This window comes from Sapajus apella, unplaced genomic scaffold (assembly GCF_009761245.1).
Source record: "Sapajus apella isolate SASKATOON/1434 unplaced genomic scaffold, GSC_monkey_1.0 scaffold90, whole genome shotgun sequence".
Taxonomy (NCBI): Eukaryota; Metazoa; Chordata; class Mammalia; order Primates; family Cebidae; genus Sapajus; species Sapajus apella.
In genome coordinates, this window is record NW_022437030.1 from 1,445,893 (window position 1) to 1,471,270 (window position 25,378).

General features: G+C 36.7%; 1 protein-coding gene across 4 annotated transcripts in view; it reads left to right on the forward strand.

Moving 5' to 3' along the window:
• The window catches only part of LONP2 (lon peptidase 2, peroxisomal), a 105,242-nt gene that overhangs the window by 24,754 nt on the left and 55,110 nt on the right, over positions 1–25,378 (forward strand). For all 4 annotated transcript variants that reach the window (XM_032255627.1, XM_032255629.1, XM_032255628.1 and 1 more), the window contains 3 exons: positions 1,086–1,344; positions 8,651–8,792; positions 23,819–23,969. In XM_032255627.1, coding sequence (XP_032111518.1) covers positions 1,086–1,344; positions 8,651–8,792; positions 23,819–23,969 — 552 coding nt within the window. The remainder of the gene's footprint in view (positions 1–1,085; positions 1,345–8,650; positions 8,793–23,818; positions 23,970–25,378) is intronic.

Below are 25,378 nucleotides of genomic sequence, written 5' to 3' on the forward strand. Positions count from 1 at the left end.
CTTCTTTTCGCTGTCAGCGTGATCATGTGGCTGTGTCCCCTGGCAGCCATCCAGCTAGTGAAGTCATTTTGGTTTCTGTTACCTGGCATTTAATCTGAGTATTTTAAATGCTAAAGCATATTAGTAAACCTGTTGAAAGCTTGGCTCTAGAAACAAAGCCTAACTCATACACTTCTGGTGAGACTTTGATACAACTTTCTGTATGGCAATTAGGCAATTCTTTACACTATCTTTTTTTTTTTCTTTTTGATCCAGCACTTCTGTTCATAGAAGACAAGCTGAAAGAAATCATTTCAGATATATGGGAAGATTTAGTTACAGTGATGCATAATGTGAAGCATTTTTTATAAGTGTAAAGATACGTAAACAACTTGAACGCTCAGCAATAGGGAATTAAATGAATATAGATAATTAAGTAATGGAATATTAAGTAGCCATAGAATATTACTGAAAAATACGTGTGACAGTGAAAGTTGTCTGTAATACATTAAGTGAAAAAACATCTTACAAAACTTAAAGGCCCCATAAAATCCCATTTTGAAAATTAGGTTTGTAAATGCATGCATACATGCTGGAATAGTACATACTGAAGCAAAGGTAGTGGTGATCTCTTGAGGGCATGAGATTATGGGTAATTGTTTTCTTCTTTTTTATTAGTGTTATCAGCTTTTCTGGAATTAACATATATTGCTGTTGAACTAAGGGGAAAATCACCCTTTTTAAAAAGGAACAAATGCCAGCACACGTAGAATATGTAGAAATTATATCTCTATAAGAAGTAACATATAACTAGAAAATCATTCCAAATAAAATGGTATGAACATTGAGTTTTTAATTGTGTAGTACCTACTATCTCTGGAGACACTAAGTCTTAAGCAGAGAAACCAAACCAAATTTAGATCATTTAGAAGCCACATTTAGAAGGATCCAAGCCTTCTTACCACATCTATTTAAAAAAAAAAAATTAAAAATTAAAAAAAAAAAAAAATATATATATATATATATAGCTCTCATCATGTTTGAAAGGAGTTCTTTAACTTAAAATTTTTATATGTTCTAATTGTTTCTGTTGGGTTATTTAACAGACCGCCTGGACATTAGGGCAGCCCGGATACTTCTGGATAATGACCATTATGCCATGGAAAAATTGAAGAAAAGAGTACTGGAATACTTGGCTGTCAGACAGCTGAAAAATAACTTAAAGGGCCCAATCCTATGCTTCGTTGGCCCTCCTGGAGTTGGTAAAACAAGCGTGGGAAGATCAGTGGCCAAGACTCTAGGTCGAGAGTTCCACAGGATTGCGCTTGGAGGAGTATGTGATCAGTCTGACATTCGAGGACACAGGTAGAACGCTTCTCTCAGTTTAATCTCTGATTCCTCTTCTCTTTAATTGACGAAGCTCCCTAAAAGCTTGGGCATAGCATACATATATTTTCCTTAAAATGCTATTTGTGGTACTTTGAATGGAAAGAGCATTTATAAGACTTATCAGCTAGCCTATAGCCTCTAAGCATAATGATAAATCCAAACTAACCTTGATTTATATGACAGTGGGTACCTACTCTGTGCCTCAGCTTTCCTGGAATCTCATTTGGATATAATTGTAAGTTATGATTGGATATTATTGTGTCTTTATACTCTTTTCAGCCCAGTAGCATTCCGTAAATAATGACCCCTAACTCTTGGAGTTAAAAAAAAAAAAATAACTGCAGTAGGGAGGGCTAAGAGGAGAATGTGAGAAGTCTTTGATAACAAACTTGTTCGGATTGCAGTCTTAACTTCCTTTTATGAAGTTGGTTTCTATTATGAATATGAGTAATAAGGATAAATGTTAGCATAATTATCAAGGCTTATTCTTGCATTTTGGACTCACTTTCTATTAAAAAAAAAAAAAAAAAAAAACAAATCGTAAGAACTGTCTCTCCAGGCTGGGCACAGAGGCTCACACCTGTAATCCCAACGCTTTGGGAGACTCAGGTGGGTGGATTGTTTGAGCCCAAGAGTTTGAGATGAGCCTGGGCAACATAGGGAAATGCTGTCTCTACAAAAATTAAAAAATTAGGCAGGCACAGTGACATGCGCCTGTGTCCCAGCTACCTAGGAGGCTGAGGTGGGAGAATCATTTGGGGCTGGGAAGGTCCAGGCTGTAGTGAGCCACAATTGTCTCACTGCATGCCAGTCTGGAGACAGAGACATTGTCTCAAAACAAAAAAACAACAACAACATAACTGTCTCGGATTAATCTGACATTATTAGAATCAGATTTGCAAGTTGCATTCATTGTTCTCACTGATCTCTCTGTTGATCTGATGGAGGATACCTTGGGAAAGCATGAATTTACATTTCATGGTTTAAGGATTTCATAGCAATTGTAAGTTCTAAGAAAACATACCTATAGTGTATGTGTTAAAGAACGTATCTAAATGTAGGAACTGTGAACTTCTTATAAAAGAATGTGATGCTTTTTTAATATCTTGTTTTCTGTTTGCCTTATTCAAAGGAATCCCTATCCATAGACAGGGATGGGAAGCTGTTTCAGAAATTTTTCTATGAGAAATGGTTATTTTATTCTCTTTTTTTTTGCTCACTTAAAATTCTTATGCATTAAAAAAGAATCATTACTGGCCTTGCATGGTGGCTCACACCTGTGATTCCAGCACTTTGGGAGGCCGAGGCAGGCAGATTGCTTGAGCTCAGGAGTTCAAGACCAGCCTGGGCGACATGGTGAGACCTCATCTCTAAAGAAAAAAAATAATACATTTTAAAAAATAATCATCACAGGATTTTAATGAACAATGAGGGTTGCAGTTCAGAGTAGAGAATTGATTTGGGTGATTTCCTCGGGCAATTTCAAAAGATATTTTTGTTGCCTAGACTTCTTATTCTTGCATGTACCACTAGAGGCTGTAGTTTGCTTTTGTAAAGGAATTGCATCACTCTTGAACTAAACTTAAAGAAGCTGTGTCTAGGGCCTAAATCTTCTAATTTTAGCTGCAGAGTAAGTATTCGATGGGATTTACAGAGTGAGTTTGTGGAATTAATGCTATTGACATCATCACCACGTAACATGTAGGTAATTTATTTTTATTTGTTCTTATTTCTTTTCACATTAGTATTGATTATTTGATAAGGTTTGGAAAGCACTTATTCAATGCCTGGCACACAGTGAGCATTCACTAAAAATTAGCTTTAACCATTATTTTAATTCTATTAATAATTTCTCAGGAGGACAAGTTTAGATTTACAAGCTTCAATATGACATTTTATAACTTTCAGTTTGATTTTTCAAATTTCTTTCTAAAATACTTATCCTATTCTCAGGATTAGTACTTAATTTATACGGAAAATTTGGGGAAAATGCATTTTTCTGTTGACCATTAATGGACGATGTATAGTGTCATGATTCTCACTACTTATGAACATTGTTGGATTAAAATAAATCTCTGTTTTAAATCTTTACTGACATATAAAATTTGTTCTTTTTTTCAAGTGAATATGCTTTTGTGTGTGTGACTGTATTAAGAAAATTGAGTCTAAAGAAAATAAGAATTGACTTTATGAGTCTTTTGTAAAAGGAGGTCATGTTACAATAACCATTGCCTAAAATATTTGTAAATATAGCCTTTTTAGAAATGTATATATGGAGGCTGTGATTGCTGCCAAGTAAAAAGTATAAGGATTTGTTTTGTGAATCATTCTATTCAGCCTGATTTCAGATATACCTTGCTGGTAAGTGTTACCTAGCCATCAGTGTACAGATGTTTGATTAACTACTACAGCAACCAGCCTTTGTGCTGTTGGGGACATATTACCCATCTACCCCATAAATTATTAAAGCCTGGTGAAAGTTTTTATTTCAAACCCTGTTTGGAAGCATGTGGAGAGTAGTGGGGTTCAGTTGTTGAGGGAAGGGTGAGGGCAGAGCATGCACTTAGGTCAGGGTTATGAGTTGAAGGTGAATAGGAGGAGAGAAAGAACAGCCAACAATTCCAGCACAACCATGGGTGTGTCTGTGGGAACATGTGGTTCCATGTGACACTTGAGGCATTTGGGAGACACCCAGGTCTTGGCATTTTAGTACCGGTCATGTGCTCACAGTTAGAGTTCATGAAAAGTTTTGTTTTTCCTCAGCCTCTGAGTAGGCATCAATGTTCCACAGTCTAGGACTAGCCAAGGAAAGAGAGAGCTGCTTTGTTATCGCCCTTGCTGTTCCTCTCGATTTTGCCACTCACTCTCACTATGAAACTCTGGCCTTTTGCTTAAAGTACCTGTGTATGAGAAGGAGGCTGCTGATAAGTTGGGGATTGATTTTAAAAACAAGCAAAGATATGTTTTTTAGGATTAAAGATTAAATAATAATGAGGTGGGAGATCAGGAAGAAAAAGAAAGGCTTGCCTTACATTTAATCTTAAACTTGGAAAATAATAGTGATCTGACTAAACATTAGTTCATTTTTGTCTGTATTATTTTGAGCAGCTTAATGGAAGAGTAATGTTTATGTTCCCTATTAACTCATTGAGTTTTTCAGCCTTCTCAACATTTCTCATTTGGGTTTATTTCCATTGTGATTTTTCTATCCACTTTATAAGCCACAAAATACCCATTCCCTTCTAGAAAAATTTAAGTTTCTGGGCCGGGCGCGGTGGCTCAAGCCTGTAATCCCAGCACTTTGGGAGGCCGAGGCGGGTGGATCACGAGGTCAAGAGATCGAGACCATCCTGGTCAACATGGTGAAACCCCGTCTCTACTAAAAATACAAAAAATTAGCTGGGCATGGTGGCGCGTGCCTGTAGTCCCAGCTGCTCAGGAGGCTGAGGCAGGAGAATTGCCTGAACCCAGGAGGCGGAGGTTGCGGTGAGCCGAGATCGCGCCATTGCACTCCAGCCTGGGTAACAAGAGCGAAACTCTGTCTCAAAAAGAAAAAAAGAAAAATTTAAGTTTCTTCAACTTAAATTTTTATATTTAAATATTACATTTAAATAATTTGTATCAATTCATGCAAATTTTATATAAAGTTATTTCTTTTAGGATGAAGTTTTATGAAATCATGTTTGCATAATTGCTTTTCATTTGTTGTTCTTTGGTAAAAAGAATATATTATTGTTATGATATATTATTGATCATAATATTTCTAGGAGTTAATTGATATTAAACAGCTGGTAGAATATTTCTAGGATATTTAACTCCTAGAAATACTCTACCAGCTGTTTATTTAGATAATAAAATTATATTATCGTGAGAAATACTTGGCTCAACTTGCAAACAAGATGAGAAGGAAAATGAACTTGTGATTGCCACATTGATACATTTTCCTATGCAACCTGAAATGGTAAAGTTATAAATAAACTATTTTTTTTATTAGTTTCTACAAGGGAAAAATAGCTGAAGCAGCTAGCTTCTAATATATTTTTTAGCATAGTATACCAGATATATTATGGTTTCCCCACTATTCTTCTTTCAGCTTGTGTTTGCATGTAGCTCTTCTTTGCTTCTCTAAAACTTAGGTATATTTTAAGTCCTCAACCCAGGGCTTCCTCCATTAATATAAGTGCAGTCAGTCATGATTTTACTCTTCCCTAAACTGACCACCTATAGTGCTCCTTTACAGAATACGGGCCTCTGGGATTTCTACCATACAGCTGTGGAGATGAACATAAATAAGTTTATGAAAAGTACAAGCTTTCTCAGGCAGGAGATTTGTTGTGTATCTTCTTTATATACCCCATGGTGCTTATTTAACATGGTGCTAAACATGGTGAGTGCTCGATAGGTGTTTTGTGAATTCATATAATATTATAACATAATATTTTGGAAGTTATGCAACCCTTTAGATGAGTACATTCATCCAAATTATAAAAAGATTTAGGAAGGACTCCTAGAAGAAGAAGAATTGCATTTGTTTAGACATGCTGTTATACATTAAAATCCCAGTTTCTTAAAGACACGTTTTCTTTTTGAGATCATTTAGGTATTTTTTAAACTGATTACATTTTCCTGTTTGAAATGCACGTGCACACACACACACACACACACACACACACCCTGCCCTGCTTGGTAGAAATGTGAAAAATAAAAAGAAAGGAAAAAAAAATTCTCATGTTTTTCTACCATACAAAGGTAATCACTGTCAGTATTTCATTTTGTTCTGCCAGACTTACTGGATTTTAAGTAACAGAATTGTAATCCTGTCATTATCACCTAACATTATAACACTTAAACTCTTTTATATTCCAGATTCTTTATAAATTTTATTTTAATGGTTTGCATTATAGCCTGTGGAAGCCCTTTAATTGACTAGGTAGGAAAAGTGGATGGTGAAATGACTATGTTTTTCTCTGTTGTCTGCTATAAAAGTCATTTGCAAAAGTTGCTTCCATGAGGCAGAAATGGAAGTGGGACTGAAATTCAGGTGTACTGATTTCTGCTCTTGTACTTTTTCCAGGAAGCCAGAAGTAGACTTTAAGTAGCTGTTGCTAATAACCGTGAGCATCATTGGAAAGCTCACTGTGTACCAGGCACTGTGCTGTGTGCTTTGCCTGTGTTCTGTCATGGCCCTTATATTAATATAACCCACCAGGTTGACACTGTTATCCCTGTCTTATAGTTGAGGAAACTGAGGCTTAGGTCAAGTAATTTGCCCAAAATAGTATTCAGAGGCTTATACTATATAACCTTAAGAGTGGTGATGAAAAGCTGCTTTGAGTGCTGGTATGATGGTGGGGAACAATCTTACAGCTGTATATCTAGCCTCTACTCTGTGGTAAAATCCCATCTATGTCATAAAAGTGCTCACTGGCTCTTTAGAGGAGGTTATCATACCTATGAATAAAAACTAGGTCATAAGTAAGCATCAGATGAATTATGGGGCCAGTAAATGCTGTAGGTAGTGCATTATTAGAGCAATCACTTTTTGAGAGGTAGTCAGAAAAAAGTTTCTTAGAATTGTTGGGATTTACGTAGGCAGGAAAAGAAGTATTAAGGGCAGGAAGGCACCATATTAACAAAGGTAAAAATGTTTAAATGGCGTAATAGGATCTTGATTGTGGATGTAGCAAGAAAGTAATGGCAGCAAGTTGGGAAGACAAATGGGAGCTGGATTGTGAAAAGCCTCAAACTCCAGACAAAGGAATTTGAACCTTATTCTGTAGGCTCTGGGAAGCAATGGAAAGCGTAAGAGGAATTGTTTGTATATAGCGTGACTAGAATCTAGGATTCCACTTTTTTTTTTTTAGAAACAGTACCTGCCTAGAATATTGTTTTCTCTGTGACTTTAGATGTAGAATTGTCAGTACCAGTTTTTGAGATTTACTCATCAAAAAAGGAAAGGCAAATAAATAACTGCTGCAAAAAAATGACCCATCAGAGGCTTTGAGATTCTTTTAAAAATTCTCCTCCCTACCACTCTTAAAAATCAGAGTAATGGCAAATCTGTAAGTTCTCTAGAAAAATGATTTGACAGACTTTATTAATTCTGAGTCTTGTATTTCCTGTACCTGATTCTGAAATCTTGAATGTGCTAATTACTTATATTAACAGGATAATGTTTATTGTATTTGGTTCCCATGCCTTGGTCACTTTTCCCTGGTGAAAGGCATTCCCATGATGTTTTTAAGGCTTGTCTTTTCAAAGATCACTTTTTTTTATTCTGTCCTATGTTATACCAGTCATGTGGCAGAGTTGAGGCCTGCTCTGTGAATCGGCTTTGTGCAGATCATGAGATAACTGTGGTTGTTCCACTTATCATTGATTATTTTCTCCTAGGCAGTCAGGCTTTTATGCGTTTTCAGAAACAGCATTTGCTTTGCGCAACATAGACAGCAAGGTTGTAATTAAAATTAGTAAATTGCTGCTTTGAGTTTTGCTGTCTCTGTAAAAAAGGCACCTGTTTTGGTTTGATACATATGTATGTTTTTATTTCATGCCACACTATATCTGTCATAATTATGTGGGTGATTCTTGTCCAAATATGATAAAGCAGCCTCTCACATTTTAGCACTCAACAAAATATATGGCTGGCTGAACATAGTTATTGTCAATCAGTGCATATGTGATAAATATAGTTTTGTTCAAAAGGCCAGAATAATGGAATTCTGATATAAATACTGTTGACCCCAGATCCTCTTAGTGTAATTAACAGATTATACCTCTGAAAATAAAATTATTACCTCTGAAAATAAGAGAGACTAAAGTTTTTCTTTTTTTGTTTGTTTTCGGTCTACATTCTGAGTGACTCTTTGAACTGATTTAAATCTCCTTCATGAAGATGATGATGTTTTAGCTGGCCTTGGGGCAGCCATTTTAGTGTGTATAAAGGCGGTTGTGTTGGGTAGGGGGATGTTCTGAAAAGTCATGGAAACCATGGAATTCATAGGGTACTTCAGACATTTTGGAATCTTGAAGAATAAGAACCGTAACTGGTAACTCAAGTGTTGTGTTTCATGGGCAACTTGCAGCCAGAATTAGTAGAAGGTTAGAATTGAATGTAATAACTTTCGATTTATCATAGTGCCTTTTAAATACATAGTACCTCTTTGCTTTATTATTATGATGGCTGAATGATCTTTTCACATTCCTACGTTTTTATTTCTAAACGGTGTCGCTCCTGCCTCCTGACATCTCACACTGTGAATGTGCCGCTTGCTTACTGTAGGCGCACCTATGTTGGCAGCATGCCTGGGCGCATCATCAATGGCTTGAAGACTGTGGGAGTGAACAACCCAGTGTTCCTATTAGATGAGGTTGACAAACTGGGAAAAAGTCTACAGGGTGATCCTGCAGCAGCTCTGCTTGAGGTAAGATTCGAAAAATTCCCTGTCTTCATACTGGAAGACTATGGAGGAGAGTTGATCATTATATTCAAGTGATATACACAGTGGTGTAGCTTTAGTTATGGGAAAAATAGCTGGATACTAGCTGAGGGCTGAGCAATTTGGCATTTAAATTAAAATGTTTTAAAGATTTCTTTCACTAAGTCCCCTCATTTCTTTTTTTCTTTTCCTTTTCTATTTTAATCAAATAGTTTAACAAAATTTTGTGCACTTACTATCTGGAGACCTACATAGTTATAACAAAAAACAGCAAGGAGGTCTTCTTCTCCCTGGGGTCCCCCATGCGCTGTTCTGCACTTGACCTCTTTAGCTTTTAGTTTATTAACCCCATTTTCAAAATAGCATGGCTTTCTTGCACTTCTTGATATATTTTTTTAAATTTTTTGTCATTTTCTATAGACCGCCCCCAACAGGAGATGAAGATTTTTACCATTTTTCTTCCCTTTGTCCCCACTGTATCATTTTTACATCCCAGATCTCTCAAAATGAACTTTATCTTATTTCTGTTCCATCCATATTAATATTTACATTATTATGATTATGTAAATGCTTTTCACATTAGGAGCCACATGGTAAACTATGATCACTTTTCCTGTTCCTGTTTTTGTTTTTCTCTGCATGTTTTAAAAATCTTTTCAGAGTTAATTGTCTTGTTTCTTTTGTTTACCTTTTCACCAGTCATCTGATTCTGTCAAGACATTTAGAGGCTTTAGGTGTTCTATCCATTTTGTCTTCTTAAGCTTCCCATCTGAACTAGTTGTTCTTGACATCCAGTTTTATGGCTGCCTTCCTGGGTTCTCCTTCACCTCTCACTATGTTGGATTTCCTGTCTCCTGTATTCCATTTCTTGCTCTTTCTTGGTCCATTCCCTCATTTTTGTGGTGTTAATTCCCTGATAGTTTCCTGAGAAAGCTTGCATGAGTGGCAGATGTTTTAGACTTAGCATATCTGAAAATGTCTATGTTTCCCTCATACTTGATTAGTAATTTGACTGAGTATAGAATTCTGGTTGGAAAGAATTTTTCTGCAGAATTGTACTTTGCCTCCATTTTACTTCACTTTCCCATTTCCAGTGTTGCTGTTGGTAAGACTGATTCCATTCAGTTCCTATCCTTTGAGACCTGTTTTATCCTGTAAACTTTCAGGTTCTTTCCTTTATAGTGGGATTCTGAAATTTCATAGTAATATGCCTTGGCATGGGTTTCTTTTAATGCATTTTTGCTCATTCTTTTAAGATTCTTTGAATTCTTCCTATTCTTTGGTTCTAAAATTTTTTCTTAAATTTTTTTATTGATGATTTTTCCCATTATATTTTGGAACACCCATGACTTGGATGTTAGGTTTCTGACTTTCTTATTTTTTCTCTCCAGTCAGTCACCACTTTTACATTTTGCTCTACTTTATGTGCAGATTTTCTGAGATTTATCTTTTAAAAACTCTCTGAGTTTATTATTTCAAAAAATTTTTTTCTCTGCATGTTATAGTATCCTGCTCTTATTACATAGTTGTAATATGTCTTATCTCTGTAAGAAAGATACTTACAGATTTTTTTTAAATTTTACTTTTCTCTCTGACCACTTGGTATATTAAAAAGAAAAAGAAAAAAATTACTTCCCTGTAACAGCTTTTATCTGTTTCTTTGTCTCTGTCTTTTATATTAGAGTCTTTCATTAAGTATCTGGACATTTTTGTTTGTGTGCTCATATTTAATAGTAAGGAACAAAAAGGCCAATTGGAAGCCATGAGCATAGGAGTGGGGCTTACCAACAGTGAATTCCACAATAGAGTTGCCTGGCTGGGCTGTTTGGTTGAGGAATCTTCTACTCAATTACTTTAGGTCTTCCTTCTTAGGATGTTCAGATTCCTCAGAGAATCACGTCTCTTGCCTTGAGAATGAAGGCCTTGCTGCTGACATTCTGGGAACCAAGTAAGGGAAGAAGCATTGGCATGGGGGAGTATCACTGCATTCAGCATCTGTGTATATGCATTCACCCGAACTCTTGTTTTCAGCATAGTATATGTTCTTCTCACCTGTGCCCAAGGTCCCCTGTGCAGAGAACCGCTGTTTTATGTTCTTAAGAAAATAAACTTCCAGTGTTTTGCTGGGATAGGGGAGGGAATCTGGATTCTGACTGCTTCCTAAATTTATTCAGCCAGTCCTTCTTTTTTTTTTTTTTTTTTTAGCATACCTGTTCCCCCTCCCTCTTACCCTTACTTAAGATATTGTTAATGCAAATTGATTTGTAAAATTGAGGAAAACTTACTTTGTGAGAGTTTTTTTTTTTTTATCTTGTTTATTTCTGTGCTTTGAGCTCCCTCATGCTTCCTGTTTTTTCTGTTTTTGTGATCTTAGGACAGGACGGCTTGGGACATGTGTCTTATTAAGCAGGAAACCATACATTCTGGTTTGCCTGGCACAGTCCCAGTTTATGGCTAATATTAATCATGTTCTTTTTTAGAAGTAGGTTTTGTTTGGATGTTTAAAAAGCACATTTGCCTTACTTAAGAGCCCTGGTATTTGGAGGTAAGGGTTTGATTTGGTTCAGTTTTGCTATTTTTTTTTTTTGTAAGATCATTCATTACCTTCCGGCTCCATAACTGGTTTACTCTGGTTCATTTTACTATGAAGAGTAAAATAGTGAACATTATTTTAAGATTTTAGTAGTTTCTTATATAATATCTTTAGACTTTCAGTTTAATTTACATTGGGACATTTTTCAGATTATCTGGCAGATTCTCCCATTAGACGCTTATAGTTATCCTGTTGAAAATAATTTTAGAGCACTCCCCTGACACTTAAACTTTTTCAACAACTGTTTTGAAGCAAGTTCACAAAAGATAGCTTCACAAATAGTAGGAGATGATAAGTCCCCTGTTTATTTGTTCAGTTGATAACACAGTGTATTTTAGGTCTTCACCTATATATACTTTGTAATGATTCAGTAATATTTGTTAAATTGATCTTTGATAACAAGCAGCTAGCATAATATTTTCTTGTCTGATATAGACCTTGGTACTCTCTTTTTTGGCAATCAATTTATTAGCATTCAAAAATAAAAGTATGAAAACCTCAAATGGCCGGTTGCGGTGGCGCATGCCTGTAGTCCCAGCTACTCGGGAGGCTGAGGTGGGAGGATCGCTTGAGCCCAGGAGTTCTGGGCTGCATTGCGCTATGCAATGTGGATCAGGTGTCCGCACTAAGTTCGGCATCAATATGGTGACCTCCCAGGAGCGGGGACCACCAGGTTGCCTAAGGAGGGCTGAACCAGCCCAGGTTGGAAATGGAGCAGGTCAAAACTCCCGTGCTGATCAGTAGTGGGATCGCGCCTGTGAATAGCCACTGCACTCCAGCCTGGGCAACATAGTGAGACCCTGTCTCTAAAAAAAAAAAAAAAAAAGGCAAAAAGAAAACCTCAAATGATATCTTAAAGTAAATGCCCCCTGGACCCACGTACTAATAGCATCGGTTTCTTACAGATTATAAATAATATAAAATAAAGCAAGACATACATATGGAGGAACTGAGTATCTTGGTACCTGACATCCTCTTCCTTTCTACTTGTCCTAGTCCTGGATAAAAACCTCAGTCCTGACAGGTTGTTGAAACAAATAACAATGCATGTTAAAGCACTCTATAAACTGTAAAGATGTACAGATGTTAATTTAGTATCCACTGATATTTCTTCTGTGTCCATTTTGAAAGCCACTTGCTGTTTTTGTCACCACTAGATTCACTTACAGTAAAAAAAAAGAACAAATTTAATTACGCAACACTTTAAATTAGAACATTACTGCGAGTTTGGAGACCCAAGTATAGTTAGCTTTCCACATAGAGAGCCTACTTTTAAAAAATATATCTTAAAAAAAAAATGATATCTAGATATTATTTGTCAAATGTATAAGATTATTTTATGTTTAAGCTAATTTATATTAAGGTAATGTAGGCTACATGTAAAGTATATAATAGTAGATATAAATATAAACTAGCGTAGTCACTCTGAATAAAAAATAAACTTTTTCTGCTGCATATTCTTCTTGCTTTTTTATTTATTTATGAAGAATATACCCATTTCCTTGATCTACCATGCAATTGTTGCTTATGTAAAACAGAATATGTTTCGAGTTACTACCTAATATTGTCTAAAAAAGGAATATTCAAAATTTAGCCTCTTTTGAAAATTTATTGAACAAATATAAAAATAGGTTCAACTACTTGATAAACAAATGGTGGCAGACAGTAGAATATGGGCAAGTCTGTAATTAAGTAGCATTAAAATATTAGATAGAAGTAAAGTAAGGGCTTATATATAATTAATAGACTTGAAAGAAAATTACAGAATTATTTTCTTACCAGATATATATTATATTTATAATTGACACATGTCCAGGCTTTATTGTTAAATATGAGTGCATTTTTCAAATACATTTTTGTGTGAATAGGCAAATAAAATGCATGGATACTATATTAGTTTTCTATATAGATAATAATATTTACAGTTCTAAAAACATATATTCCCCAAAATAGAGAAGTCACTAGTCTAGACATAGCAAACTTTCTTTAAAACTGAAGTTCTTACTTAGAATTAGATCCGTTAGTAATTAGATCAATAGTATATTTACTACTTAGATACAATAGGCATACGATCTTCTGATTGGAACTATACATTTATTGTCAAAGAATGTCAGAAGAGAGGGACTTAGACATCATCTAATCTAGCTTCCTCCTCTTAAGGATAAAAAACTTAAGGCCCAAGGTATTATCTTAATTTTTTATTTCACTGCATGCTATATTAATGATATAATTTCCAAAAATCGAGTGGAGTGAAAAATGCTTTAAATAAAGCATATCTTCTTTTATTGTGTTGTGCTTCATTGTACTTCACAGATACTGTGTTTTTTAATGATTTAAATGTTTATGCCAGGCCAGGCACAATGGCTCATGCCTATAATCCAAGCACTTTGGGAGGCTGAGGTGGGTGGATTACCTGAGCTCAAGAGTTCAAGACCAGCCTGGCTAACATGGCAAAACCCCATCTCTACTAAAAATACCAAAAAATTATCTGGGCATGGTGGTGCATGCCTCTAATCTCAGCCACTCGGGAGGCTGAGGGACGAAAATATCTTGAACCTGGGTGACAGAGGTTGCAGTGAGCCGAGATCACACCATTGCACTCCAGCCTGGGTGACAGAGTGAGACTCTGTCTCAAAAAAAAAAAAAAAAAAAAAATGTTTATGGCAACCCTGTGTCGAATCTATTGGCACCATTTTTCCAACAGCTTATTTCGTGTCTGTATGTCACATTTTGGTAGTTATTGCAATATTTTTAACTTTTTCATTATCATTATATCTATTATGATGATCTGTTATCAGTGATCTTTGATGTCGCTATTATAATTGTTTGAGGCACCACAAACTGCACCCATGTAAGACAGCATACTTAATAAATGTTGAGTATGTACTAACAGCTCAACTGCCCAGTCATTCCTTCTGTCTCCCTCTCCTCTGGCTCCTATTCCCTGAGACACAACAGTATTGAAATTACGCCAAGTAATAGCCCTGCAGTGGCTTCTAGGTGTTGAGGTGAAAGGAAGAGTCACACATCTCTCATTGTAAATCAAAAGCTAAAAATAATTAACCTTAGTGAGGAAGGCATGTTAAAAGCCTAGATAGGCTGAAAGCTAGGCCTCTTGTGCCAGATAACCAAGTTCTGAATTCAAAGGGAAAATTCTCAAAGGAAATTAAAAATGCTATTCCAGTGAACATACCAATGATAAGAAAGTGAAACAGCCTTATTGCTGATATGAAGAAAGTTTTAGTGGTCTGGATAAAAGATCAAGTGAACCACAACATTCCCTTAAGCCAAAGCCTAGTCTAGAGCAAAGCCCTAACTCTCTTCAGTTCTGTGAAAGCTGAGAGAGGTGAGAAAGCTGCAGAACAAAAATTTGAAACGCACAGAAGTTGGTTCATGAGGTTCAAGGAAAGAAGCTGTTTCTGCAACATAAAGTGCAAAGTGAAGCAGCAAGTACCAATGTGTTGTAGAAGCTGCAGCATGTTATACAGAAGAACCTAGCTAACATCACTGATAAAGGTGGCTACACTAAACAACAGATTTTCTAGGTAGATGAAACAGTCTTATGCTTTGTTGGAAGAAATGTCATCTAGGACTTTCATAGCTAGAGAAGGCAATACCTGGCTTCAAAGCTTCAAACGGCAGGCCAACTCTTGTTAGGAGATAATACAGCTAGTGATTTTAAGATGAAGCCAGTGCTTATTGACCATATTGAAAACCCTAAGGCCTTAAGAATGATGCAGAATCTACTCTGCCTTTGTTCTGTAAACGAAGCAACAAAACCTCAGTGACAGCACATCTGTTTAAGCATAGTTTTACTGAATACTTTAAGCCCACTGTTGAAACCTACTTCTCAGAAGAAAAGATTCTTTTGAAAATATTACTGCTCATTGTCAATGCTTCTGGCCACCCAAGAGTTGTGATGGAGTTGTACAAGGAGATTAATATTGTTTTCATGCCTTCTAAAACAACATCCATTCTGCAGCCCGTGGATCAAGGAGTCATTTCAACTTTCAAGTCTTATTATTTAAGAAACACGTTTTTTTTTTAAGGCTATTGCTGCCATAGATTGTGATTCCTCTCATGCATCAAGGCAAAGTAATTGAAAACCTCTAGAAAAGATCACCATTCTTGATGCCATTATGAACATTCATGATTCATGGGAGAAGATCAAAATATCAACATTAACAGGGGTTCAGGAGGAGTTGATTCCAGACCTCATGGATGACTTAGAGGGGTTCAGGACTTCGGTGGAAGAAGTTACTGCAGATGTGTGGTAGAAGTAGCAATAGAACTAGAATTAGAGCTCAAAGATGCGACTGAAGTACTGCAATCTCATGACAAAATTTGAACAGATGAGGAATTGCTTCTTATGGATGAATAAAGAAAGCGGGTTTCTTGAAATGGAATCCTCTCCCAGTGAAGATGCTATGAACTTGTTGAAATGAAAACCTTGATGCTGTGACCCTTGTTGAAATTCTAAAGGATTTAGAATATTACGTGAACATAGTTGATAAAAGGCAGCAGCAGGGTTCGAGAGGATTGACTTCAATTTTGAAAGAAATTCTCTGGTGGGTAAAATGCTGTCAAACAGCAATGTAGGCTATAGGGAATTCTTTCATTAAAGAAAGGGTTAATAGATGAAGCAAATTTTTAATGTGGCCTTAAGAAATTACCACAGCCACCCTAACTTTCAGCATCCACCACTCTGATCAGTCATCAGCCATCAATATTGAGGCAAGATACTCCACCAGCAAAATGATAACAACTCACTGAAGACTCAGGTGATTAGCATTTTATAGCAATAAAGTATTTTTAAATTAAGGTATGTACATTGTTTTTTAGACATATGCTATTGTACACTTAATAGACCATAGTATATTGTGTAAACATAATTTTTATATGCACTGGGAAGCCAAAAAAATACATGTGATTACCTCTGTTACAAAATTTGCTTAATTGCCGTGGTCTGGAATTGAACCCACAGTGTCTCTGAGGTATGCCTGAATTGATTTGGGGGTTGCAAATTTGCAAATATGGAAGGATAAGGATCAGCTATAATTACCGCTTTATGCCATTAACATTTAAATCAGATAAAAAGTTAAATCAAAAATATATTTATACTGTCTTTTATGTTTACAGTGTAATCACTTCTGCCAGTGCTCTCTATTTCTTTGTATGGATACTGTTTATTGTCCTTTAACTTCAGCCTTTTGTATTTCTTATAGTCTCATCTCCTGGTGACACATTCTCAGTTTTTGTTTTTCTGGGAATGTCTTAATTTCTCCTTCATTTTTGAAGTAATTTTGTTGGTATAGAATTTGGGTTGACAGTTGTTTGCTTTCAGCCATTTCATATGATATCAGCTGTGAAGCCAGCTGTTGGGCTTGGGACAAATCTCTTATGCCTAAAGAGGGCAGCATTTTTTCTCTCATAGCTTTCAGGATTATCAATGTTTGTCTTTTGTTTTGAACTGATCGACTGTGTTTATGTGTGAACCTCTGAGTTTACTTAGTTCTTTTTGAGCTTCTTGGATGTGTAGGTAAATGTTTTTCATCAAATTTGAGAAATATTTGGCCATTGTTTCTTTACGTATTCTTTATGTTCCTTTCTCTTTTAGATCCTTCTGTAACTCCTGTTACCGTGTGTTGAAAATCTTTGCAGAGTCCCTCAGGTCTCTAACGTGCTCTTCACTTTTTTTAAAGCCTTTTTTCTTTCTGTTCTTCAGACAGGATCATCTCAGTTACCTGTCTTCAAGTTCATTGATTTGTTCTTCTGCCAGCTGAGATTGTCATGTAGCCCCTCTAGTGAATTTTTCCATTCAAATTACTGTATTTTTCAACTTCAAAATTTCTATTTTTAAATTTTTATTATTTATCTTTGTTTATATTCTCTATTTGTCAAGACATCATTCTCATACTTTCTTGTAATTCTTTAGACATAATTTCCTTTAGTTTTTTAAATTTTAGTAAAATACATATAACAGAAAAAGTACCATTTTTTACCACTTTTATGTGTACAGTTCAGTAATGTTAAGCACATTCACATTGTTGTAGAGGCAATCTGCAGAACTTTTTCATCTTGTTAAAGTGAAGCTGTATACTCATTACACAGCAGTTCCTCGTTTCTTTTTCCCTTCCTCAGTCCCTGGCAGTTACCATTCTCTTTTCTGTTTCTATGAGTGACTACTCTATATACCTCATCTACGTGGATCATACAGTATTTATTTTTTTATAATGGACTGACCTCACGTAGTGTTCTCAAAGTTAATCCATGTTTTGGCATTACATGGATTATAAATATTTTAAAGCATATTTATAATAGCCAATTTGATATTAATAATAATATTCATATTTGTAATATAAATATAAAAATTTATATTATGAATATTTTTTAAGCATATTTATAATAGCCAATTGGAAATCTCTGTTTAATAAATCCAACATGTCTTCCTTAGGGATGGTTTCCATTGACTTCTCTTTTTCTTTTTTGAGACAACATCTTGCTCTGTCACCCAGGCTGGAGTGCAGTGGCACACTCATGGCTCATGGCAGCCTCAACCTTACCCAGGCTCAAGTGATCCACCCACTTCAGCCTCCTGAGTAGCTGGGACTACAGGCACATACCACCAAGCCTGGATAATTTGTTTGCAGAGACGGGTTTTGCCATGTTGCCCAGGCTGGACTCGAACTCCTGAGCTCAAGCAATTTGCTCACCTTGGCCTTCCAGAGTGCTGAGATTATAGGCATGAGCCATTGAACCCAGCTGACGTCTCTTTCTTTTACTGTGTTTATGCCATACTTTTGTATGTCTCATAATTTTTTTTTGTTGAAACTGAATATTTAGAATATTATATTAAATAATCCGCTATATAATTGAATTATATAACCTTAAGGGGTTTTTGTTTGTGCTGTTGTTGTTGCTATTTGTTTAGTGACTTTCTGGTTTCATTCTGTAAAATGTGTTACTTGTTAATGTGTGGCCACTGAAGTTGCTCAGTTTGTTTAGCGGTCAGCTAGTGACCAGAGATTTCCTTAAGTACTTGGACAGTAGCTCTCCCACTCTTTGCCCTAGGGGTTCTTATGTAAGTATTGAAGTGGGCCTTTCCCACTTGGGCAGATGATTTACAGTTGTACCTTAGCCTTCACTTCCTGCTATTGCAGAGCCTGTGTCTGCCAAAGATGAGCTTCTGGGGCCTTCTCGGGTCTTTCCTGGACATACTTAGAACCTGCACATTCACATGAAATTTTGGATTCCCAGGTGTATGTCAACGCTTTTCAAAGCCCCTGTGAATATCTCATTTCCCAGTTTTTCCGTTTAAGTTTTTAGTCAGCCTCTTGTTAGTCCCAACTAGTATCATTGCCTGGGCAGCTGCAGTGCTAAACAATTGCCACTGGTTGTTTCTGGTAAATGTCCTAAGGATAAAACTGTTCTCACGGAGTGTTCTCTGAGTTAAGTTAAATAAGGATATGGAGCTCTTCCAAGGAACTGCCAGACAGGGACAGTTCTCTGGGGATGGGGCTTTTGGAGGATTGTAATCCTTTTCTGCCCCCTACAAGGTTGCTAGGCTACTGGTTTTCAAAGCTACTGGCTTATGAGGCTGTTGGTTTTCAAGCTACCATGAACTTGAGAGCAAGGGATGAGTGTAAAGCAAGTTAAAATATTACAAAGCTTGTTCTGTTTACTGAGATTCAGCTGTTTTTCTCGAATAAGCACTCCTCAAATTGTTAGAAGTTAATATGTAGCATTCTGAAAAAGTTGATTTTGACAATTTTTGCTAGTGCTCTCCTTGCTTTTCTGGAGGAGCAGGTTGTCAGTTTCTTACTTTATCATTCTGTAATAGAAGTGCTTCCTCCCATATTTAGTTTTGATTCTGAGACTGAATGATTTCACTGCATGCCCCTGATCCTTGTATTTTGGTTTATCACTTGTTCAGTTGAAATATATCTTCAGGTTACTTCATTTGAAGATTTGTGTATCAGTTGTATTTTGAATTCCTTTTATATTTGAGAAGGCTTCTTAGTTGTCTGCGCCAATAACCTCAATATGTTCTATTCATATATGCCATCAGTAAAAAATTTTGAAAACGGCCGGGCGCGGTGGCTCACGCCTGTAATCCCCGCACTTTGGGAGGCCGAGGCGGGTGGATCACGAGGTCAAGAGATCGAGACCATCCTGGTCAACACGGTGAAACCCCGTCTCTACTAAAAATACAAAAAATCAGCTGGGCATGGTGGTGCGTGCCTGTAATCCCAGCTACTCAGGAGGCTGAGGCAGGAGAATTGCCTGAACCCGGGAGGCGGAGGTTGCGGTGAGCCGAGATCGCGCCATTGCACTCCAGCCTGGGTAACAAGAGCGAAACTCCGTCTCAAAAAAAAAAAAAAAAAAAAAAAAAAAAAAAATTTTTGAAAACATATTCCCATATATATTTAAATATAACATGTGGTGATATATATGTAAGTAAAAGTAGAATCTCTGCTCTGAAGTTAGGGTAAGAAGCAGAGGTTTGATAGCTACAAAGCTAGCTTCATCTGAGTAGTGATTACCAGAAATTATTTTCTGCCAGAATATTGATCAGTATTTCTGATGCTGTTTAAATTCTGAATATCTTTTTATGCTTTGGTAAACCAGAAAGTATCTGAGACAGGTCTCAATCAATTTAGAAGTTTAGTTACCAGGGTTCTCCAAAGATGATTTTTAGGATTTCAGTATTTAAAGGAGAATGGGCAGATATTGGGGAAAGAGGTAGAAATTTTAAAAGGTATGGGTAGATAAAAGACAAAAGGTATGGGTAAATAAGAAACGGTTGCATTCTTTTGAGTCTTTGGTCAGCCATTCACATGTGGGAGGGGGACAGAGGAATAGTCACTTACGGATTCATCTAGCTTAGTGAATCTGCATTTCTGCGTAAGATAAAAAAAAACATAGTGCACAGGAAGCCATCAGATATGCATTTGTCTCAGGTGAGCAGAGGGATGACTTTGAGTTCTGTCCTTTGTCCTGTATGTGTAAAGATAAAGCTATTAATTTACATTGCTGGGGTAAAATTCAATAGAACTGTAACTGGGTAAAGATCTTGGGGTCCACAAGGAATTTCTGAGTGGGGGAATTGTGAGGGAGGTATATAGCTTTTTTGGTCATTGTAGCTATCTTATTTGGGAACAAAATGGGAGGCAGGTTTCCGAGACACATTTCCCAGCTTGTCTTTTCCCTTTGGCTTAGTGAGTTGGGGGCCCTGAGATTTACTTTCATTTCACATTTTACTAAGTAAAAGAGAAAGACAGGCAAATTGGACACAAATTTAGCCTATATATGCCTCCTTACACAATAATATTTTAAGTTTGGCCTAAAGATTTCCCCTTACAAAGTAAACTGCAGCCTAACTAGATGTGTAAATAGACTATTCTTACACCAATCACAGATTTTCAGCAAGTCACAGGAAGTCAGCTGTTCAAACTGTGTTTAAATAAAGCAAACACCAAGCTCTAACCAATCCTGCTGTTTCTGTACATCATTCTCTGTTTTCTGTATGTCACTTTCCTTTTTCTGTCCATAAATATTATCAGATCATATGCCAGGGTATCTCTGAACCTATTCTGGTTCTGGGAGCTGCCCAGTTTCAGACCCGTTCTTTGCTCAATTAAACTGTTAAATTTAATTTATCTAGAGTTTTTCTTTTAATAGGCATCACTGATTTTCTCTCTTTATACTCTAGGTATTTTATAATACAGGTTTTAAAACCTCCTTTGTAATTCAGAAATGTTGCTTTATTAATTTTCCTACTTTTTAAAAATAATCCAGTGTCTTAAAATTTTAAGAAAAAAATTACTTGTTCAGCTTTGACGGTCATTTCTAAAACATATCCAAAATATATGAACTACCTTTGATTAGACCCACTAAGGAGATTTTTTTCCTTAGCTAGTGTTAAAAAATTATTCATGACACTTATTAAAGGTAGCAAGGATTACTTTATTGGGAGACTAGGTATAAGAAACACTGCAATGGGGTTTTGCAGTGGTAGCGAGAATGAGTGGGGAGTCAGTAGAAGGAAATTTTTTAAGAGGAAACCTTAGGGTTATGAGGGAATCTCACTAGAAGGACACAACAAAACTCTTGCTGAAGAGAGGCCGGGGTGAAAAGATACTGGGTTGGGAGTGAGAACAGATAAAAAGGGTGTGGGACATTTTCGTTAACCTGACTAAGCAGGATTCTTGCTCAAATTGGGTTCTACAAAGACAGAGGAAAAGCTGATGGCCTAGTTGAGCAGAGGACTCGGAAGAGCCTGACTCAAGTTTGGGTCAAAAGGAGAGGGTCTTTGTCACTAAATAGTAGTTTTAACTAAGATTACCACATTTTCCATATATAGACAGTTTTTTTGTTTGTTTGTTTGAGGTGGTATTTCGCTCTGTCACGCAAGCTGGAGTGCAGTGGCGTGATCTCAGCTCACTACAACCTCCGCCTCCAAGATTCAAGCAATTCTCATGCCCCAGCCTCCCGAGTAGCTGGAACTACAGATGCATGCCACCACACCTGGCTAATTTTTATTTTTATTTTTTGGTACAGACGAAGTTTCACCATGTTGGCTAGGCTGGTCTCAAATGCCTGACCTCAACTGATCTGCCCACCTCAGCCTCCCAAAGTGGTGAGATTACAGGCATGAGCCACCACACCTGGCCTGTAAACAGTTTTCAGACAATTTGTAGACAGTAAGACCACTGTTAACCAATTCAATACTGAACATAATTAGTTTTCTTTGATTACTTGAAAGTACTTGTTTTTTAGTGATATTAAACATTATTAAGTCTTGTGAAAATGTGAAATTAGAGCTTTCTGGGATTTGTATTCTGGGAGTTTCCAGTAACAATGTTTAACAAAATTCAAAATTATGTATGAGGCCTAGAATTAAGACTAACTTGGGGTTGGGTATGGTACTCTCAGCACTTTCAGAGGCCAAGGTGGGTGGATTGCTTGAGGTGAGGAGTTTGAGACCAGCCTGACCAACATGGTGAAACCCCATCTCTACTAAAAATACAAAAATTACCCAGGTGTGGTGGTGCGCACTTATAATCCCAGCTACTTAGGAGGCAAAGATTGCTGTGAGCTGAGATTTTGCACTCCAACTTGTGTGACAAAAGGGATAGTTTTGAAAATAAATAAAACTTCAGAAAGAATCAGAAGGTAGGAAAAACTGCTTATGTAGTTAAATTGTGATTGGTGAGTATATTAGTCATTTTATTGCCTTTTTGAATATGTGTGGCAACCCCGTTTATATTAATTGGGTGTAAGTGAAAGTGTTAATATGTTTAAGGTTTGAACATGTAGAAGCTATTGGTGCCTTACTAAAGTCCTTCACAGGCCCCTTGGCAATAAATGCCTGTGACTTGAAGCTCTTTAACGTATAGTTGCAGATTTTAAAACTCCAAGTTGACTGGTAAATTATCTGATTTATCTAATTCAAATATTTTAGCTGTTGTTGGATGCGGTGGCTCATACTTGTAATCCCAGCACTTTGGGAGACCAAGGCAGGTGGATCACTTGAGGCCAGGAGTTCGAGACCACCCTTGCCAGCATGTTGAAACCCTATCTCTACTAAAAATACAAAAGTTAGCCGGGCATGGTGGTGCACACCTATAGTCCCAGCTACTCAAGAGGCGGAGGCAGGAGAATCACTGGAACCCAGGAGGCAGAGGTTGCAGTAATGGCACTCCAATGAGACTCTGTCTTTAAAAAAAAAAAGAGCTATTGATGTTTTGCTTATTATAAGCAGCAGTGTTTTTGCATTAAGCCATTTTAAAATAGCGATTTTTTTTTTTTTTTGCTCTATCAGAATATAGTAGCATAGTAATTTTTATTCTAATTTAACTCATAGTAAAGTTTACTCTTATTTGGAATTCTCCTTTTGGTTAAATAATTTATACCAGACTTTCTGAAAATGTTTGAGGAGGTTTATATTGGTTATTATTTTACTGGTTATCTGAGAATTTCAAAATACTTTACACATTTACTTTATATTCCCATAGCAGTTTAGATAGGGTGTGTTACCAAGATGGAAACTGGTTCTGCAGGACTGGTAACTTAGGATGGCCACACAATGAATCATTAATAAATAGATTTTTGAATAAAGCTTGAAAGTAGTTTCTTGATAATCAGCACGATACAAGAGAAAAAAAAAGTAATTTCTGTTGCTTTGTGCTATTACATTTTCAGAAATGTTGACACTGAACATATTTTATTTTTTAAAATTATGTAGAATGTAGAGAATACCAAGAATAATGCTCAGATGTTAGTTTTATCTGTTTTTTAAACTAACTATTCTGAGCAGAATTATCAACCTTGCCAGTACATCATGTGTGTTTTCACTTATATGCAGCCTTCTGTTGGAACGACTAAATTTTTTAAAATGTTTTTTGTTCTCCCCTAGGTGTTGGATCCTGAACAAAACCATAACTTCACTGATCATTATCTAAATGTGGCCTTTGACCTTTCTCAAGTTCTTTTTATAGCTACCGCCAACACCACTGCCACCATTCCAGCTGCCTTGTTGGACAGAATGGAGATCATTCAGGTTCCAGGTACTTGAATCTTCGGTGAAATCATTATTTGATACATCTTGCCTTTCTGACCATAACCCTTTAAAATTAGTCATGCTGTGGAGCGTTGACTAAAGAAGTTCATTTGCCAACATACAATCTTCAAAAGTTCTGAGGAATGTATATAAATCAGCTTCTATGTAGCTTCAGAATCTGGAAGAGCAAAATAACAAACGTTGACAACAACAATTTCACATTTAATTTAGCATTAAAGAATGATGATTTTATGATAAATAAGACATTCTTCTTTAAAGTAATTTCTAAAATTACAGGCCGGGTGTGGTGGCTCACGCCTGTAATCCCCAAGGCGGGCAGATCAGTTGAGGTCAGGAGTTTGAGACCAGCCTGGCCAACATGGGGAAACCCCATCTCTATTAAAAATACAAAAATTAGCCAGTCATGGTGGTATGCACCTGTAGTCCCAGCTACTCAGGAGGCTGAAGCAGGAGAATCCCTTGAACCTGGGAGGCAGAGGTTGCAGTGAGCTGAGATCACATCACTGCTCTCCAGCCTGGGTGACGGAGTAAGACAAAAAAAAAAAAAAGAATAACTGAACTTTCTCATAAAATCTGGCCTAACTTTTATATTAAAATGTGTAACTTTTAAATTCCTCTTGAATCTATCAAATAGCTACATTTTTTTAATGTCTTCTTCAGTTACTGGAATGTGTGAAATGTGTTCCTTCAGTTACTAACACTAGATAAACTACAGCATTTTCACCTTATTTTAATTGCACAGAATTGTTTTTCCCTGGAAGAGATCAAATATCAATGGGGTCTTTTTTTTTTAATGTAGAGTAAAATCTAAATGTCTTTATTTATTTATTTAGAGACAGAGTCTAGCTCTGTTGCCCAGGGTGGAGTACAGTGGTACGATCTTGGCTGACTGCAACTTTTGCCTCCCAGGTTCAAGGAATTCTCGTGTGTCAGCCTCCCAAGTAACTGAGATTACAGGCGCTTGTGACCACGCCCAGCTAATTTTTGTACTTTTAGTAGAAACAGGGTTTCACCATTTCACCATTGGCCAGGCTGGTCTTGAACTCCTGACCTCAAGTGATCTGCCTGCCTTGGCCTCCAAAAGTGCTGGGATTACAAATGTGTGCCATGGTATCCAGCCTAAATATCTTTTCTTATTTGCACGTGTCCAGCCTAAATTTTTTATTTTTTTGAGATGGAGTCTCACTCTGTCACCCAGGCTGGAGTGTAGTAATGCAGTCTTAGCTCACTGCAACCTCTGTGCCTTCTGGGTTCAACCGATTCTCGTGCCTTAGCCTCTGAGTAGCTGGGACTACTTGGTGCACACTGTCACGCCTGGCTAATTTTTACATTTTTAGTAGAGATGGGGTTTCGCCACGTTGGCCAGGCTGGTCTCAAACTCCTGACCTTAGGTGA